This window comes from Xenopus laevis, chromosome 9_10L (genome assembly GCF_017654675.1).
Source record: "Xenopus laevis strain J_2021 chromosome 9_10L, Xenopus_laevis_v10.1, whole genome shotgun sequence".
NCBI classification, from domain to species: domain Eukaryota; kingdom Metazoa; phylum Chordata; class Amphibia; order Anura; family Pipidae; genus Xenopus; species Xenopus laevis.
The window spans coordinates 95,289,216-95,308,072 of NC_054387.1; the positions used below are offsets into that span (position 1 = coordinate 95,289,216).

The 18,857-nt window shown below is 36.8% G+C and overlaps 1 protein-coding gene across 4 annotated transcripts in view; it reads left to right on the forward strand.

Annotated features, from left to right (window-relative positions):
• LOC108701499 (trinucleotide repeat-containing gene 18 protein) overlaps positions 1 to 18,857 on the forward strand; it is a 109,445-nt gene that overhangs the window by 79,902 nt on the left and 10,686 nt on the right. For 3 of the 4 annotated variants that reach the window (XM_041577483.1, XM_041577486.1, XM_041577484.1), the window contains exons 17-23: positions 1,271 to 1,474; positions 7,968 to 8,380; positions 10,427 to 10,576; positions 12,540 to 12,587; positions 14,164 to 14,305; positions 15,812 to 15,929; positions 16,182 to 16,257. In XM_041577483.1, the coding sequence (XP_041433417.1) occupies positions 1,271 to 1,474; positions 7,968 to 8,380; positions 10,427 to 10,576; positions 12,540 to 12,587; positions 14,164 to 14,305; positions 15,812 to 15,929; positions 16,182 to 16,257 (1,151 nt within the window). The remainder of the gene's footprint in view (positions 1 to 1,270; positions 1,475 to 7,967; positions 8,381 to 10,426; positions 10,577 to 12,539; positions 12,588 to 14,163; positions 14,306 to 15,811; positions 15,930 to 16,181; positions 16,258 to 18,857) is intronic. The other variant, XM_041577485.1, reaches the window with a different exon arrangement.

Consider the following 18,857-nt stretch of genomic DNA (forward strand, 5'->3'; position numbering starts at 1 on the left):
ACCAATATCTCCTTCAAAGTTTCCCCTTCTCTTTCTCTCGGTAAGCTTTTTAATATTGTTCATGCCAATGCAAATAAATATAATATTGGAAATATTCCATCAAAAACATGTTTATTTATAGGTGCACAATGATATTCACAAGGTGACAAACAGACACAAATACATTGCAATGTGTGGATGAAAGGAGCCATTTTTAGATAACTGATAAGTAAGCTGTACACATTCAGTACATTTGCAGATATACAGAAAATCAAAATACAGATTTCTGTATACTAAGATGTTGCAAGTATGCTGAAGTAATCATTTAGCTTAATCTAACCTGCATCTTTAGAGAAAACCCATGCTAAGGGCTATTCTGGAAACATATTTTAGTTTTTCTCAGTTCTCAGTTTTTCTCAGTGAACTGGATCCAGTCTTTTATTTGAAACACTGCCTTGTAACTAATATACACCTATTAGTCAAAATGTAAAGATATCCCCTTAATTAATTCTGTTATATTGTTAATTAAATACACTGATTAATTTCCAATACGTTAGGAATAACAACAGATTTTAACTACTAATTTAAACAAAGTATGACATAAAAATCAAGGATTAACTTTCCATAATTTCCATAATTTAATTTCTTTCAAAACAATTATTAATTCTTTTTATCGGGCAATTCCAGGTTTCATTTATCAATTGTTCTATGCACTAAATCACTTTGTCAGGAATAAGACAGTCTGAAAATACAAAATCAATTTTTGAGCACTCAGTCATTTTAATTCTATAAAAGTAATCTATATTATCAGATTCACTTCTTGCACTAGCACTTTATAAACTTTAGGGTTGAAATAATTAAGCACTTTTTGGAAAGTTAATCCTTGATTTCTATGTCATACTTTGTTTAAATTAGTAGTTAAAATCTGTAGTTATTCCTAACATATTGGAAATTAATCAGTGTATTTAATTAACAATATAACAGAATTAATTAAGGGGATGTCTTTCCATTTTGACTAACACTGACACTTTCCTGACCCAGGTCAGTTTCCCTTTGGTTAATTACTCAACTGTACCTATTGATAGAATTACCTGCTATTTCAATAATGTACACCTATAATATATTAATGGTCTTTTAGCTGTTCAGTTCTTCACCACCCCCTCAAATTTTTACATACTAAACGCAAAGTCCAACATGTGTGTGTGGTGTTCTGTGGTTTTATTTATTTCATTTTAATTTCTTGTTTGTTTGTATCCCTATATGTGTAATTAGAGCTTTGTTTGTTCGTTAGACTTTACCTCAGAGGAGGAAGACTGTGCTCATTATGGCATAGATCACTTGTCTTCCCCACCCATGGATGAAAGTGGCTTGGGTCTTCTTGCTCGGTTTGCAGCCAGCGTGCTTCCCAATCCTGTCACCTCCTCGCCGATATCCATTATCCAACTGGAAGCCAGACAAAAGGCAAAGAAGAAAGAGGAAAGACAGTGCCTGATAGGTAAGTTGGAACAAACAAAGTCAGACCCCACCCAGTGAATATAATTTGTTTAAAAACTTCTAATTTTAGGTAAGCTTTGCGTTCTGGTAGTTTTGAGTAAAAGATACATTTACCAATTTTGGATTCTGTGAAATGTGTGCTTTACAAGTGAGTAAATGTGTTGATTTTGCAGTAGCTGAAATCATTATATGTGATATATTTTAAAACATCTACATGCCTTATATGTAGGTAAACCTATGTACATTGGGCAACTGTTCAGTGGACCCCTGGCATTCATATTATGGATGTTTGATCTTGTTGCCTAATGACACATGGAAGATAAAATCCTGTAAATTGCTTTTGTGATTCTTAAAAAATGTCAGACATTTTTTATTTAAAAAAAAAAAAAAACCATTAGGAAAACATTGCAGTTGGGTACTTTGGATTAAAATGACCTACTTACCCATTTGTTGATTTTTTCTTCAGCATGTGTTCTTTGCAAAAATGTATGGTATCCTCTTGTGCCTCTACTCATGGCCGGAATTAGGGGTAGGCAGGGTAGGCACGTGCCTAGGGCACAAAGCCTGGGGGGCACCAGACACGTACCTTCTCTGCCTCCTTCCCCTAGTCCAATCTCGGACTCGGACCAGTTTCCCAGTCCCTGCTGCTGAAAAACATCACCACAGCATGATGCTGCCACCACCATGTTTCACTGTGGCCATGGTGTTCTTGGCATGATGGGATGAGACATAGCATTTTCCTTGATGGCCAAAAAGTAAAATTTTAGTCTTATCTGACCAGAGCACCTTCCTCCATACATTTGGGGAGTAGCCCACATGCCTTTTGGCAAACTCAAAATGTGCCTGCTTATTTTTAACTTTAAGTAATGGCTTTTTTTCTGGCCAATCTTCCATAAAGCCCAGCTCTATGGAGTGTACGACTTATTGTGGTCCAGGGTTGGACCGCCATTGAGGAATTGTGTGTTGAAGTGCGCGCACGCACTGTGTTCTTCAGGACGTTCTTCAAAATTGTTCACTGCAGGAAGAGGAACCACAGGATACGGATCTGGGCCCACAAGAATGGGAGCCCACCAGGTTTTTCCTGGTGTCCTATCGGCCCAGTCCAACCCTGGAAATTCCAGTCTCTGCCATGGAACTCTACAACTCCTTTAGGTTACCTGTGGTCTCTGTGCTGCCGAAACGTTGATAATAAAACTTTTACTTTTTTGAACATTTGAAGTCCTGGATGGTACGGTTCTTTGAGTTGAAATATATATATATCTATATCTATATCTATATATATATCTATATATATATATATATATATATATATATATATATATCTCTCTCTCTCTCTCTCTCTCTCTCTCTCTCTCTCTCTCTCTCTCTCTCTCTCTCTCTCTCTCTCTCTCTCTCTCTCTCTATATATATATATATATATATATATATATATATATATATATATATATATATATATATATAATACACGAAAGCTGTGAATATCTTGTAAATTATATCCTTATAAACGGTGAGTAGTGATGTCATCAGTTATAAACGGTGAGTAGTGATGTCACATGATGTCACATGACTCACTAAAATTTGTGTATTATAATTAATAAAGTACCCCCAGTTGTAAAATATGAAGATATTATAAGTTACCTCGGAGTTCCATGACCTGTATAAAAACACTCGGCCTTCGGCCTCGTGTTTTTATATGGTCATGAAACTCCTCGGTAACTTATAATATCCTTATATTTTACAAGAGGGGGTACTTTATTCACTATATATATATATATATATATATATATATATATATATATATATATATATATATATATATATATATATATATATATATATATATATCTATCTATCTATCTATCTATCTATCTATCTATATCTATCTATCTATCTATCTATATCTATCTATATCTATATATATATCTATCTATATCTATATATATATCTATCTATATCTATATATATATCTATCTATATCTATATATATATCTATCTATATCTATATATATATCTATCTATATCTATATATATATCTATCTATATCTATATATATATCTATCTATATCTATATATATATCTATATATATATATATCTATCTATATATATATATATATCTATATATATATATCTATATATATATATCTATATATATATATATATATCTATATATATATATATATCTATATATCTATATATCTATATATCTATATATCTATATATCTATATATATAGTGAATAAAGTACCCCCTTTTGTAAAATATAAGGATATTATAAGTTACCGAGGAGTTTCATGACCATATAAAAACACGAGGCCGAAGGCCGAGTGTTTTTATACAGGTCATGGAACTCCGAGGTAACTTCTAATATCCTCATATTTTACAACTGGGGGTACTTTATTTATTATAATACACAAGTTTCAGTGAGTCATGTGACAGAAATGACATCACTACTCACCGTTTATAACTGATGACATCAGAACTCACCGTTTATAAGGATATAATTTACAGGATATTCATGGCTTTTGTGTATTATATATATATATATATATATATATATATATATCTATATATATATCTATATATATCTATATCTATCTATATCTATCTATATCTATATCTATATCTATATCTATATCTATATCTATATAGTCAAATACTAGAGTCCTCTGCACTCAACCCATTATCAATATATTTAAGACAGCGACATTTTGTGCATACTGCTACTAAAAAATGCCTTACCCTTTAAACAAAACAGGGATTGTTTGTCCATATATTGCAATATATTTAAGCTGGCCAACTACGTCAAAGTCATCCCATATCTGGCCAGTCCTATGCTCAATTTTATCTGATTCATTAAGAATTCTGTTGCTTCATTATACATTTTACAAAGGGACTTGGTTTTACCTGCAACTTAACTTGCTGCTTTCAAAGTAAACCTCCATACTTGGCTGCCCTTTTATTAGACACCAGTGGGATCACCTGACTATAGCTGGGAAGGGTGGGAGCTACAACATGGAGCTGGTCACTGCTCCTGTATAAACTATAACAAACAAGGGAAAGTTGTGCTCACCACTATTTTTTAAAACCATTAGGCGGGGGTGCAATGAGGCTGTGACCACAAAATACATATAGTCAAATACAAGAGTCCTCTGCACTCAACCCATTATCAATATATTTAAGACAGCGACATTTTGTGCATACTGCTACTAAAAAATGCCTTACCCTTTAAACAAAACAGGGATTGTTTGTCCATATATTGCAATATATTTAAGCTGGCCAACTACGTCAAAGTCATCCCATATCTGGCCAGTCCTACGCTTAATTTTCATCTGATTCATTGTTATAGTTTATACAGGAGCAGTGACCAGCTCCATGTTGTAGCTCCCACCCTTCCCAGCTATAGTCAGGTGATCCCACTGGTGTCTAATAAAAGGGCAGCCAAGTATGGAGGTTTACTTTGAAAGCAGCTAGTAAGTTGCAGGTAAAACCTAGTCCTTTTGTAAAATGTATAATGAAGCAATAGAATTCTTAATGAATTCTTAATGAAAATTAAGCGTAGGACTGGCCAGATATGGGATGACTTTGACGTAGTTGGCCAGCTTAAATATATTGCAATATATGGACAAACAATCCCTGTTTTGTTTAAAGGGTAAGGCATTTTTCAGTAGCAGTATGCACAAAATGTCGCTGTCTTAAATATATTGATAATGGGTTGAGTGCAGAGGACTCTTGTGTTTGACTATATGTATTTTGTGGTCACAGCCTCATTGCACCCCCGCCTAATGGTTTTAAAAAAATAGTGGTGAGCACAACTTTCCTTTGTTTGCTATAGTATATATATATATATATATATATATATATATATAACTAGTTGCACCTGGAGTGAGCTGGCAGGTCCTATTTGCCACCAGCCCCTCCCCGACCTCTTCACCCTGTCCCAGCCCCACTACTAATGACACAAGCTAGTTGTGGCAATTACTTTTATATATTTGCTTACCCTGTTTCTTACACAGCGGCGATCCTTGCCTTTTCGCCGCCTGAGGCAGTCTTCCTTTGTTGCCTCCACCCCTCCTCACGGTGCTCACCTTTTCAGCGCCAGAGGGGGTCGGGGCACGTCGCTAGTGCAGATATCTCAATTGCGCTCTCTGCACTAGAAGAGCCAAATTTCTGGGTTGTAAACCGGAAGGTCGGCTCTTAGTTACCAGAAGCGGCATTTGTGCTGCCCCTGGCAACCAGGGGGGGCGCTGCCGCCTGAGGCCTCATTGGTGGAGCTCCCCTGTTCTTATAGTACCAACAGAAAGTGTGTGTTGGGTGCAGTTATATAGATCAGTGCAGCAGGCAAGGTTGGCCTCCGTTTGTGTAAGGGCAGTTTAGGGTCAGAGCAGGTCAAAAAATGTGATCTGCACATCACAACTGTGTATGCATGCAATGCATCAAAATCCTCCCAACCTGAGCTTGCAGAGAAGGATGGCATTTTTTCTCAGTAAAACACAGCATGTCAAAATTCTAGAACAAACGAGCAACTATTTTGCTACTGGCAAAACCACTCATTTTGTATCGAAACTGGATTGAGTGAAAAGGTTTGGTCATCCCCACAGTCTGATCAACCTTAATCTAAGTGATGATGTTGTATAGCTGTTTTGTTAGCTTCATTCTGTAGGCCATTTTGTCACTTATTTTAATGGGTTTTAACAATACTGTCTATTTTCACCGGTAGGGAGATGGCACAGGCTTAATGGCTATTCCAAAAATGTATGATCAGCAGATACTGAAGTTATACTTTAGTCATAATATCTCTAATGTGTAATCAGGTACAATATGGGGAGTTAACTGTGTCTCGTCCTATAGCGTACCCTGTTAAAAATGACATCTTTTCACATGCAAGAGTACCACAGGGGTCATTCATTTGTTCATGATGGTTATAATTGGTTTTAAAACCATAAGACAGTTGAGTCAGCATAAAAAAATATTAGTAAATTTTATTTTGAGGAAAAAACTTATACCTCTATCCACAATTGCAATACTGTCTCAAACAACAATTTATTGCTAGCAGGCCCCTACATTTGATTTGCATAATGTATAACTACAGCTATGCAATAAAAGTACAATAGATTGCTTCATTGAATTGATTTTACCAATTACAAATGTATTTCAGTCTACAACTCCATCTAGTGAGAGAATATATGAATTGTATTTTATAGTAGTGCATAGAGTATATAAAAAAATATTGTCAGTTAATACTTGAGAAAAGGACTGTGACAGATATTAGGTTATTGCCTGATATTTGCCAACATTCCTCCAGGTACTCCAATTTTCTCCTACATACCAAAACCATACAGGGAGCTACTGGAAATTTGTAGTGTGAGTGTATAGATTATAAATTTGCTGTATAACCTCTTAACATCTGTAAAGGATGATGACAATTAGATGGCTAATACATATGTGTTTGTATGTGCAGACATAGATGATAGATTATAGATTCATAGATAATGACATCAACAGAGTTAACGGAGAATCATTAGAAAACAAATAAGGCTAGAAAGGCCATATTGTATATCAAAGTGACACTGCACATGCTCAGTGTGCCCAGGGCAGCTAAAGATCATCTCAAATAATTTTGCAGGATATTAGGTTTGCATGTCATAGAAGCTGATGCTACTGGGCTGATTATTTGTGCTGGTGTCAGACCTGCAGTGTAATGACAAACTAAATTAACCATTACAGGGTACCTAAGCTCATGAAACTGACACAAATCCTCAATGCCAAAGGACTGTGGTTGCCTTGGCTGGTACAGAAACCTAAAACATAATGTGTAGCATTTCTACCCTACCCCTATTTAAACCTTTAGTTTTCTTTTAATTGTGTTGTCCCAGTCTTTTGTAAAATCTTGCATTGTTCTAGAAAATTTAGCTAGAAGGGTTGCTCTGATTGCATTTTATTAAAATGCAGTTGACGGAGCTCAGTTGCTTACATGTATTGCTGATTTTTCAAATTTTCCACCTCAGAAATGGAAACCTAAAAGTTAATTTTGTTCAAATTAGGCTTTGCTAGGTTCTCTTTTGGTGCAGACATTTTAAATGTCTCTAGTGTGGTGTGATTTTTGGGAAGTCTTTAGAAATGGCCTTCCGTAAAACTACTTCCCTTTTGAAAACTTCAGAAGCTGCCCTATACCTACTTGGTTTGGTCTCCATTTTTATTTACTGGGGCTCACTTGCTCTGGTGCAGATCTCCTCTAACTGCTTGTTACAATCACCTCCTTATGGTACAAGGAAATTGCTCAGGCTAGGGCTTTCCTGCTGTTGCAGGAGGCACCTTGTTCTGAACCGTGACCTACTGAATAATAGTACAATATCCAGTTTATTAAACTTACTTTGTACAGAACCTAACATTATTCAATTATCCCCTACATTCATTAATTTTAGATATCCTTTCTCTTTAGCAGGTTTTTATTCAAACTGGAACAGTATGTGTTTATTTTTTCTTTTTCTTTGTAGACTCTGAATTTCAGTATTCTGACTCTGAAAGGGAACTGAAGATTGTTCGAAATCCCTCACCCAGCACTATCCTTACAAGTTCTTTGGAAACAGAGAGTGCTTTGCCGGTTCTCACTGAGGATGAAACAAGTGTGAAAAGCTTAGAAAAGGGGAGTATCATCGAAAGGCCAAGAAAAATAAAGAATTTCAAAACCCTAGGAAATTTAAGTGAGGAATTTGGGCAAGAAGTGAGTGATGATGACCTGTGGGGCAGGCGCAGGAGTGAGCGAATCTTCCTGAATGACACAGTTAATCCCACATCTTTATTGCCACTTCCTACAAATGATGTCAACTCAATGTCTAAATCCAATCGCTGCGGCAAAATGGCTACGATTAGCCCCAAAAAAGCAAAACAGTGCAAAGACCACTTCAAGGTTAGTTCTTGGAAAGACTATATCTGTATGGATGATAGAAAAAGCTTTATTTGGAAATACCTGTGAAATACCTGTGAGTGAATTGAATCTGTTCAAGATTCCGATATTTATGTGGACAAAAATTGACCATTTAGCCAGCAGTTAACATTCCTAATAGTTGACTTACTAATTAATATGCAAGGTTACAATAACAAGGAAACCCTTTAGCCTAAGTCTGTATTATTGAATTAAGCTACCCTTGTTGTAGGCGATCGCTAAATTTAAGTGAAATACCCATTATTTCTTCTGTGGTGCCTTATGTGTAGAACTGTGACTGCTTTGTTGCAGCCACCATATATGCACTCCATAAGTGAATAACATGGCTTCTGTATAATGAGCTGCTTACAATATGGGATATGCTCTATGATGTGCCAAAGACAAGCCAGGGAAGGACTAGGAGGCACGAATAGTAGAGACATGCACACCGATCAGCACAGAGCAGGAATGAGTAAGAAGGGCTTGCCTGTGTATAACTTACTAATTTCTCTGCGCATCATAGGAACCGTGTTACTCTTTTGCTATTTACTTTGACTTTTGACTATTGGTGCACACCAAGTAAAAAGCTGGCATCGAGGAGGTCGCCGTATGTAAGCTCTCCTGCTCAAATGTAAAATGCGCATTCACAAATTGGATATCTGTGCATGCTTCTGGTCTTATTTTTTTCTGTAAATCAGTCATTTTTTTTTTTTTATTAACTCTGGCTTTTTAACAGATGGATGCACATATTGGAGATTATATAGCACTGACGTACACACTGTAGGTATGCCTTTCCAAGGATTTAAATTTTTTTATAAGACTTTCCTTGTACTTTAAACACACACAGATTTACTACAGTATATTCACACAGAATAAACCAAGGTGCTGATGCAAAAATAGCCTACAGATAATTGGTAGACTTGTAAATGGCAAGTCAAATGCAATTGGCCCCTACACTTTGTTGTTCAATACTTTCTCTGGTGAGTTCGTACAAATTTCTAATATGCATTGGGGCACAAAACAGCATCTGCCTTACTGAATCAAAAACCGTCCACTCCCAAAACAATTAGTTGGGGGTTCCACTTTTCACATATCATGGTTACGTTTATAAGAAAATAATGCCATAATAGTCATCCTGCAATAGTTCCATTAATATTCAGAACAGCCAATCGTCATGTATGTCGTAGCTCATACTGTAACCAGCCTGACTGAATAGGGCTTGTGCCAAACATACTTTTTGCCTATTGTTTTAATTAAGAGAGATCTATTTTTGTTTTGTTATTTCTGGCAGTAAACAAAAGTTTATACCAGTTATAGCACTTCCTGTCACTTCCTGGTCCTGTAGAGCTCAGGAAGGGCTGATAAAACAAATTATCTGTCCACTGAGAATACCTTTAATAGTCTGTCCAATGGCATATAAGGAGCTCTAAAATAATTACACTGTTTAGAAAGCAAATAATTGAAACATATGGATTTTTTCAAATTAAAAGCATATTGTGTGATATCCATTTTTAATAGGACCAACAAAAATGAGTTTTGGACTGAAACAGAGTATATCCTGGGTTGTGTTTGATATTTCAGTTACTATGCCTCAAATACCATTGTTTTTGTATGCATATTTTGCTATAAACCCCTTTGAGACATGTTAAGCAGTTATAAAATGTCTGCTTTGTCTGGTCACCAGTTTGGGCATCTTGCTGTACCTTTCATTCAATATCTTCTTATAGTTTGTGGCTACATAACCTATGTAAAATCTTTGAAGACTTGGGAAAATCTCTTATCCTTAAGAATCTTAGGTGTCATACTGGGAACTTCCAGACAGAGAACTGATTTGTGACAAAATCTCTGAACATTTCTAACATTAAATAAGGTTAAAGATAATATGACTAGTAGCACACCCTTTGCACAATTATGGCATTGTAAATATATCAGACATATTCTAAACTGGTTGGTTTTCATGTTTACCTTTTCTAGCCACTGTTTTTATTTGATTTTAGTAACAAAGATTTTGACAAAATTTGGTTTTCTTAGAAGAAGAAGGGAAAAGAACTCATGCCTTCTTGCCTATCTCCTAATGTTACCTTGGCTTCTGTGTCTATGAGCCGACTGAGTGTGACCAGTTCAGTAAACTGCAGCAGAACTGGCAAATTAAAGTCGAAAGCTAAGGACATGAAGAAAGAGGTGAGCATTTGAGGGGAAAAGGTATGCTGTAATGTGAGAAAAAGAGATTGTGATAAACAATTTCTTGGGCAATTGATTGTAGATTAAAAGTACAAGTTAAAATAAAGATACATATATAGATGGATACACATGTATTTCTTGATGAAAATGAGTCTATATACCTAAAAAAGACAATAAAATACTTATTGTGATTAAAAAAAAAGGATACATCAAGTTGAATAAAATACACAAGGACATAGTAGCTAGTTGTACCCAATCATATGGAAGAATGGTAATAGACATGACACATGCACATGTTGGGAGGGCAACCAGCAATGTGATAAAAGCAAAGTATGTGAAAGTTTTGTGGCCAGGCAGACATGCTTGGGATAGGAAGTATTGGGAATACAGGTATGGGGTCCGTTATACAGACAGCTCTGAATTACAGAAAGGCCGTCTCCCATTGACTCCATTTTATCCAAATCTAAATTTTACCTTTTACTTGATCCAAACGAAGATATAATTAATCATCCCTCATTGGTAGCAAATCCAGCCTATTGGGTTTATTTTATGTTTACATGATTTTATGGTAGACTTACTTGGATACTGTCATGGGAAAACATGTTTTTTTTTTTTCGAAACGCATGAGTTAATAGTGTTGCTCCATTTTTCAAAAGAGCAAACTGATTTTTTAAAATTTTAATTTTGAAATCTGACATGGGGCTAGACATATTGTCAGTTTCCCAGGAGCCCCCAGTTATGTGACGTGCTCTGATAAACTTCAGTCACTCTCTACTCCTGTACTGCAAATTTGATTATCACCCCCTATTCCCTCCCCCCCCAGCAGCCTAACAGAACAATGGGAAGGTAGCCAGATAGCAGCTCCCTAAGACAAGATAACCGCTCCCTAGTAGGTCTAATAACAGCACTCAATAGTAAAAATGTAGGTCCTACTGTGACACCTTCAGTTACATTGAGTAGGAGAAATATTAGCCTGTCAGAAACAAGTTCCATAGTGCAGCACTGGCTCTTTCTGAAAGCACATGACCAGGCAAAATTACCTGAGATGGCTGCCCAAACCATAAAAATCATGACAGAATCCCTTTAAGATATGAAGATCCAAATTATGGAAAGATCCCTTATCCACAAAACCCCAGGTCCCCAGCATTCCAGATAACCGGTACCATACCTGTATTGAAATAACTGCTTGTATACCACATATTTGTAGCCTGCATGTACCTCTGCCCCATCATAAGTTGTTCCCCTTGAGAGAATAGAAACTGATTTAATTGGGTCATTGGTGAAATTCTCTAGAGGACACCAACCAACGGTTGCTGTGGACTATGGCACGGTCTTCCTAGAGACCATTGTCTAAAACACCTGTAAAGAATTAGAGCAAGTGTTTTCTTAAACTGGTATCCCAAAAGAAATCCTTAATGATCAAGGTATTCCCTTTATGTCTACTGTAATGAATGATTTATATTAATTATTTTAATTGCTAAAAATTGCACACCTGTTTACACCGACAGACAGGCGGTACAGAAGTTTAACAAGAATTTAAAGGTATGCTAAAAAAATGTTGAATGTTACCTCCAGTTATACCATGCAAGGAGGTTGCCAGCCTTTTGAAAATGTTATGACCAGAGGTAAACCATAAGGGCTTTACCTTGCCATGGTATGGTGACTTACCAATTTTATGACCATCACTTTGTAACTAAAAACACCTGTTTTTGAAAATGTATGCACTTGCTTAGATATTAAATTACTTCTAAAATGGGGGGCCAGGGAATGTGCATTGATCAATCCCATCTCTTTTGTTTGTTTTATGTTAATAAAGCCAAGATTGGTTTATTAAGGGGGGAAATATAAAAGTCATGTATGGAAAACTATGCACATGTAAGAATACAACTTGTATTTCCCAATGTAATATTTTTTAGACTGTTAATGTATTTTGCATTTTAACTGTGCATTGTGTACATTTAAGGCATGCTTGGAGGTGGCAAAATCTTTTGGAGGAAACATAACTTTTTCAGTAAGTTGAAGAAGCTGGCTCAAAATAGTTTCTGGGCTTGCAAGAACTATATTCAATTTGCACAAATAACGTTGACCTGTTAATGTGCAAATGTTATTGTGAATTTTTATTCTTAAATGTATAGTAGTTGTAGGGGACTGCTAAATAGTGTCCTCATTTATTGTCATTAGTTTGCCCACTAAAGGGCCCCTTAGTTCATGGAGGGAGTAATACTCCTCTTTCTGCGTCAAAGCATGACCCCTGGATTTCCCTAGTTTAGCCACTAGGTGGCAGTATGTAATAAGTAAGCTGAGCACACATGCTCAGTGTCCATTTTGCCAGTCCCCTTACCTGAACAGGCAGAAAGGGTGCAGTGGAACCTAGACAGGTCAAGTCTAGAAAGCATAAGTTACTCACCTTAATAGATCACTCTAGGAGTGTTGATTGGGATCAGGATCCCAGCTACTAATTGCTCAGTAATAGGGACTAAGTGTTGAGCCCGGGTTTAAGGAGACACCCAGGCATTACGCTTAGGGTAAAGGCCGAAAGCTGGGAGTGCCTTTGTCTACACTGTGTACTCTCTCTCTTACCCTGCTAAGATATATACTGACCACTGATGTTTATCCACAAATGTTCCTGCTTCCTGTTTACCAAAATAAGTTCTTTGGTTAAGTTATAAGAATAACTGGCACTCATTCTTGTGGAAAAACTAAAGGTTACAGTTGTACTACACCCTGCGAGGGCCCACAACTGAGTGTTTTGAGTTTCAATTGTGCATATTTATGCTAAAAGCTCAGTTTTACTAAGCCCATTTTACTACAGACTTGCATAGATATATTTGCAAAATTACCATCAACACTGTATACTTGCACAACCATGCACAGTGGCCACACTTGTGCAAACACCCAGCTATTTGCATATATTAGTGTGCAATGTGCATCTCACTGCAATATACAAAAAAGTGGAGAAAAGAGCAGAATGACCATATAATTGCACCTCCCCGTCAAGTAGTGTGGCTGGAGAATGTCTCTTTGAATATATTGTTTAAAAATAAAATCCCTAACCCTTAAAAGCTTTAAAAAAAAAAAAAAAATAGTGATAAGGGTAATGGTGGAGCGTATCACACTGTACCCACACACGGTGGTGTAAATGCAAGCTGACCACCCACTAGTCACTCAAATGGCACAAAAAATGAACAGCCAAAAAGAAATGCTGTGTAAGGTTCTCACCATAAATGACAGCTGTATAGTTCATGAGGGAATTTAACAGTTGTTCCGAAGACCTGCCTAGTTACTACTAATAGCCATTTGGCAGATGCCCCCCTTTGTGGCTACAAAATACCCTGCCATGGACAATACTGAGAATTGCCTCTGCTAAAACACATGTATTGTCTTAGTAAAGCCAATTATCACTATTGTCTATTTTGTAGCTGTGACAAGTAGCTGCTACTTGTAGGTCTGTGTATCTTCACCCTAGAGTTACTGTATGAAGATTAAATAATGTATAAAATAAGATAAAATCTGTCAGTGAACAACAATGAAGAGGAGACCTAAAAAATCTTCTTGTTTAAGCTGTTAATTATCTATCTTGTTTATAGAATCGTGGCAAGGGTGGAGCAATTAGCAAACTTATGGAAAGCATGGCTGCTGAAGAAGACTTTGAGCCAAATCAGGACAGTAGCTTCTCAGAAGATGAAAATGTACCTCTGTGTTTACATCCTGAGAGGCCAAATACTCCTGGTAAGCAGATTCAATACTGTGTGCGTGCGCACACAGGCTGATCAGATTTAAATCAATGGGGCAGGGAGCAAATCCACTTTGCAAAAATACACAGGCTGACTGAGAGCAGCTGGAACCTTCAGCCTGTGTGCCCACAACCTAAGAGTGTATTAACTCTACCTGGCCTGCAAACAATGTGTACTCAAGGTGGACATGACACAACAGAAAGATTTAAAAAAAAAAAAACGTCATTCAAAGTTATTTCAGATGTAAAGTTGATGTTCGGCCCCACTTTGCTAGGTAACCAACCATGACTAGCTTACTGGGGATATTGTGAAATATAGAATTGTGTGGGCATAGAGATGTTGCTATAGTTCACTGCATCTATACTGTGTCTGTACACTAGCTGTATAACTGAAAATACATGTAAGCCTAAAAGTTCAGCCTTCAAGAAAGTGGAACCCATGGCCAAATTTTGGATTTGTTTCTTTAGGAGCTCTGGGTGGAGCTCAGTTAGCATACAGCATCACTGATTTTTACCCCCCTCTCTGTCAAACAACCCGGTCTTTTATGAGAAATCCAATCCTGACTGGTGATTCTAAGCACTTGTTTAAGGAACAACCCATGAAAGCTGGGCTTCTCATATCTAGGTGGTTTTACGTTTTTTTTACTTTATGGTTTAAAAAGAGTACTAAATACATAAGACAGGCAGACGGCACTTCTGGAAAGGATTTATTGGGGTTGCTGATGTAGAACCTAACGCGTTTCGGGAGTAGAGAGTTCCGCTGTCTGCTCTCCAATCTGTATCTCCTGCATTCCATGCTATGTTAAGGGAAAACATTTTGCAGTATCTTGATGCCCACAGGTAGATGCCTATGATTAAAGGATTTACTCCCGAAACGCGTTAGGTTCTACAGCAGCAACCTCAATAAATCCTTTCCAGAAGTGCCGTCTGCCTGTCTTGAGTCTATTGGATGTTAGCAGTGGGGAAACTGTTTGACGGAGCACCTGGTTGGGAACACGCGGTGAGCAGTAGCGGTCCATCTCTTTTGTTCTCTACTAAATACATAAACACCAAAGACCAGTAGACACTCATCTTGGTGTTTACTCTAATAAGGATATTGTTCCAGACCCTTTAAGTTAGCTACTTGGTCATGGATTTTGCTGCATTCTGGGTCTTATCTTAGTGTCAAGAGCCAGAGTGGTGGAGATGGAAGACATCTCATCTAGCATATCTGATCTACCATACAGAAAAATATTTCAAAGTAGGTGCAAGCACTCCTTACTAGGTCGAATGCCTTGGTCTGATCAATAAGCGCAAGATAGAGCGGCACAACCTGTTCTGGTCTATGTCAAATCAACCATCCGTAAAGCCACATTATGACTTTTTTCTGGCACACAAGGTTCTTGCAATAAGGGACTAGTCCTAAACTTTATTTTGCCAAGTGAACACATAGTGTTTTGGGGGCATGCCCCTTTGTCAGGTCACTTAATATTGTTACATTTTTTTTTGTTTTGTCATTCAAGCTCCATGTTCCTGTATTATTGACAAAGAGGAGCTGAAGGATGGGTTACGTGTTCTTATTCCCATGGATGATAAACTGCTTTATGCTGGTCATGTACAGACTGTCCATTCACCAGACATGTAAGTAACAAAGCACAAAAGTGTGGTTAAATCTGTAAAATGTTTAGAATGTTGGCTATGTTATAAGTAGCATTTTAATAACACTGCTAGATACCATTGCAGATCACTTTGTGTCCTGTACTGGTGAGTCAAGAAAAAAAAAACCTTACTTAAATTTTTGGGTGTTAAATGCAACCTGGGTGGTGAAACTGTGTGCAGTTGCCCTAGGGGCTTTGTCTTACAATACCAGTTATCTTATCACATCCCTTCCAGATATCGTGTGATTATAGAGGGTGAGAGAGGAAACCGTCCACACATTTACTGCCAGGAGCAACTCCTACAGGAAGCAGTAAGTCATTGAATAATGCTTCTACATTGTGTTAAGCAAAATATATATGTAGTAAGTTGTTTGTAAAAATTCTACTTGTGATCTTGTATCTTTTTTGTATTTTTATCGGTTGCATTTAAACCATATTAAGTATATCGAAGCTTTGTACCAGCAAAATGACTTGGGAGAATTTTGAGGGTAAATTTCACCCCCCCCTCCCATATCACTGAAAAGTTCAGTTTCTTACAAGTCCGGCATTATATACACTCATTATATAAAAATTCAGATTTAACTGCTAGTTCAGTATTGAAGCCTATATGTATGAAAAAGCCCCATGCAAAGGGCTTAATTTCCTTGCTATATCAATCCCAAATTTTAAAAACTAACTAACAAAACTCCTCTGTCCTATATAAAAACTTGGGAGCAGGAATTACGTCAAACTTTAGACCCAAGGGCTCGGGAGAAGATATTGGAAGGAACAAACAAATGTTCCATTAACCTAGGACAAGTAGAAACCTCATAAAAATACTTACTAATGGTACTTTACTCCTTCACGTTTACGTAAAATGTCTCCATCCCAATCCTCAACCTGCTTTAGGAAATGTGGAGGGGAAGTAACCATGGCTCCTTATATGGTGGCAATGCCCTTTTAGTACAAAGGAATTGGTCAAGAGTCTTTGAAATAATTGATTTTATCACCCAGATCCACTTCCGGAAGGACCCTTGGATAGCATTATTTAACCACTGGATACCTAATATTAACGGTAACTCCAGAAAACAAATCACGTTTTTTATTGACAGCAGCTTAACAGCTGATCGATAAATCAGCTGGAATCCTGAAATTAAAAGCCAGTATAACGGCAAGTGTTATATATAAAAAATGTACTTCCGTCCTATCAGGGACTCATAATACATTTTTACAAATATGGCAACCATGGGCACCTCGGGCCACCAGTTCAGGATTAAATTTAACATCTCTTTCAGCATAAGGCCAAACGCTATTGAAAGAAGAGAAATAATCTTTGAAACATATATTACTAATAATAGAGGAAGATTATTATATTTTATATAAAAGGTTGTTGATCCAAGGTAAAAGAGGGTCTTTTAAAGTTCCCAAATACATATTAGCCAATACTGGTTTCTTAACTGGACAGCGTTATATAAACAGATTGAAAGAATTAGGAGCAGGTAAATGAAATGGGCAACAAGTCGGGGTTTAAAGTTGTAAGTTTTTTTGTTTGTTTTTTTGAAAGCATAAACAAATGTAAGCATAACCGTTATATTATTCACGATTTGTTTTCTGTAAATTGATAAAAATACAGAAAGATTGTATTTTCCAGTATTGGAAAAATTATAAATATCAATGGGCTCCCTCATCTCTTGCCAACCACACATGCAAATGTGTGTGTGGGAAGTTTGGTCATGTGCCGCCCCCCCATTCGGTGGGGTTTAAGAAACAGTTCAGGCATGGAGCCAGAGGGGGCTGGCTCTGTAACAAATTCACCACAATAGAGAAGTAGGTTAAGGTGACAGCGGTCTCACTTAATGTCATACTTTGTATTTATTTTTGTAATGACCCTCTGTTTATTCTGCTGTATAGTGCTTCACACATTAGTAGCGCCATATAAATAGAAACATACTCGCGTACATAATATGGGAAGTTACACTGCTTATTTTGAGGATAAATGGTTTCCAGATAATAGATAACATACATGTATTACAAATAAGTACCTGTATTATATTTATTGTGTTTACCCGGTGTCCCAGTCCGACCCAAGCTCCCATACAAAATAACAGCCTTGCATAACAGCCTTACGTGTTTTTTGCTATAGTGCACTTTATATTACAGGCACTTGGATGTCGCCAAAAAGTATTTTTTTATACTTATTAATGCATTAATACAATAATATTAATGTATACTTTTTCCAAAATCAATTTTTTCATTTGTGTAGTTATTGGGGGGTGTATGGCAACTATTTTTTTTTTAATTCTCATACACAGACTCCTTACACAAGTTACTCATGTAGCATTTTGTAATAAAAGGTGCAAAGTTTTATACAAGCCTAATAACCTATAGCAACCAATCAGTAGATAGCAGCTTGTGGTCACCTGTTGAAAAGGAAATATCTGGGAAAACATTGTGACTTTTATTACACTATGGGGCAGATTTAATAAGGGTCGAATATCGAGGGTTAATTAACCCTCGATATTCGACTAGGAACTAAAATCGTTCGACTTCGAATATCGAAGTCGAACGATTTAGCGCTAATCCTACGATCGAAGGATTATTCGTTCGATCGAACGATTAAATCCTTCGAATCAAACGATTCGAAGGATTTTAATCCAACGATCGAAGGAATATCCTTCGATCAAAAAAACGCTGGCAAGCCTATGGGGACCTTCCCCATAGTCTAACATTGACTTCGGTAGCTTTTAGCTGCCGAAGTAGGGGGTCGAAGTTTTTCTTAAAGAGACAGTACTTCGATTATCGAATGGTCGAATAGTCGAACGATTTTTAGTTCGATTCGAAGTCGAAGTAGTAGTCGAAGGTCGAAGTAGCCCATTCGATGGTCGAAGTAGCCAAAAAAACACTTCGAAATTCGAAGTTTTTTTAATTCGAA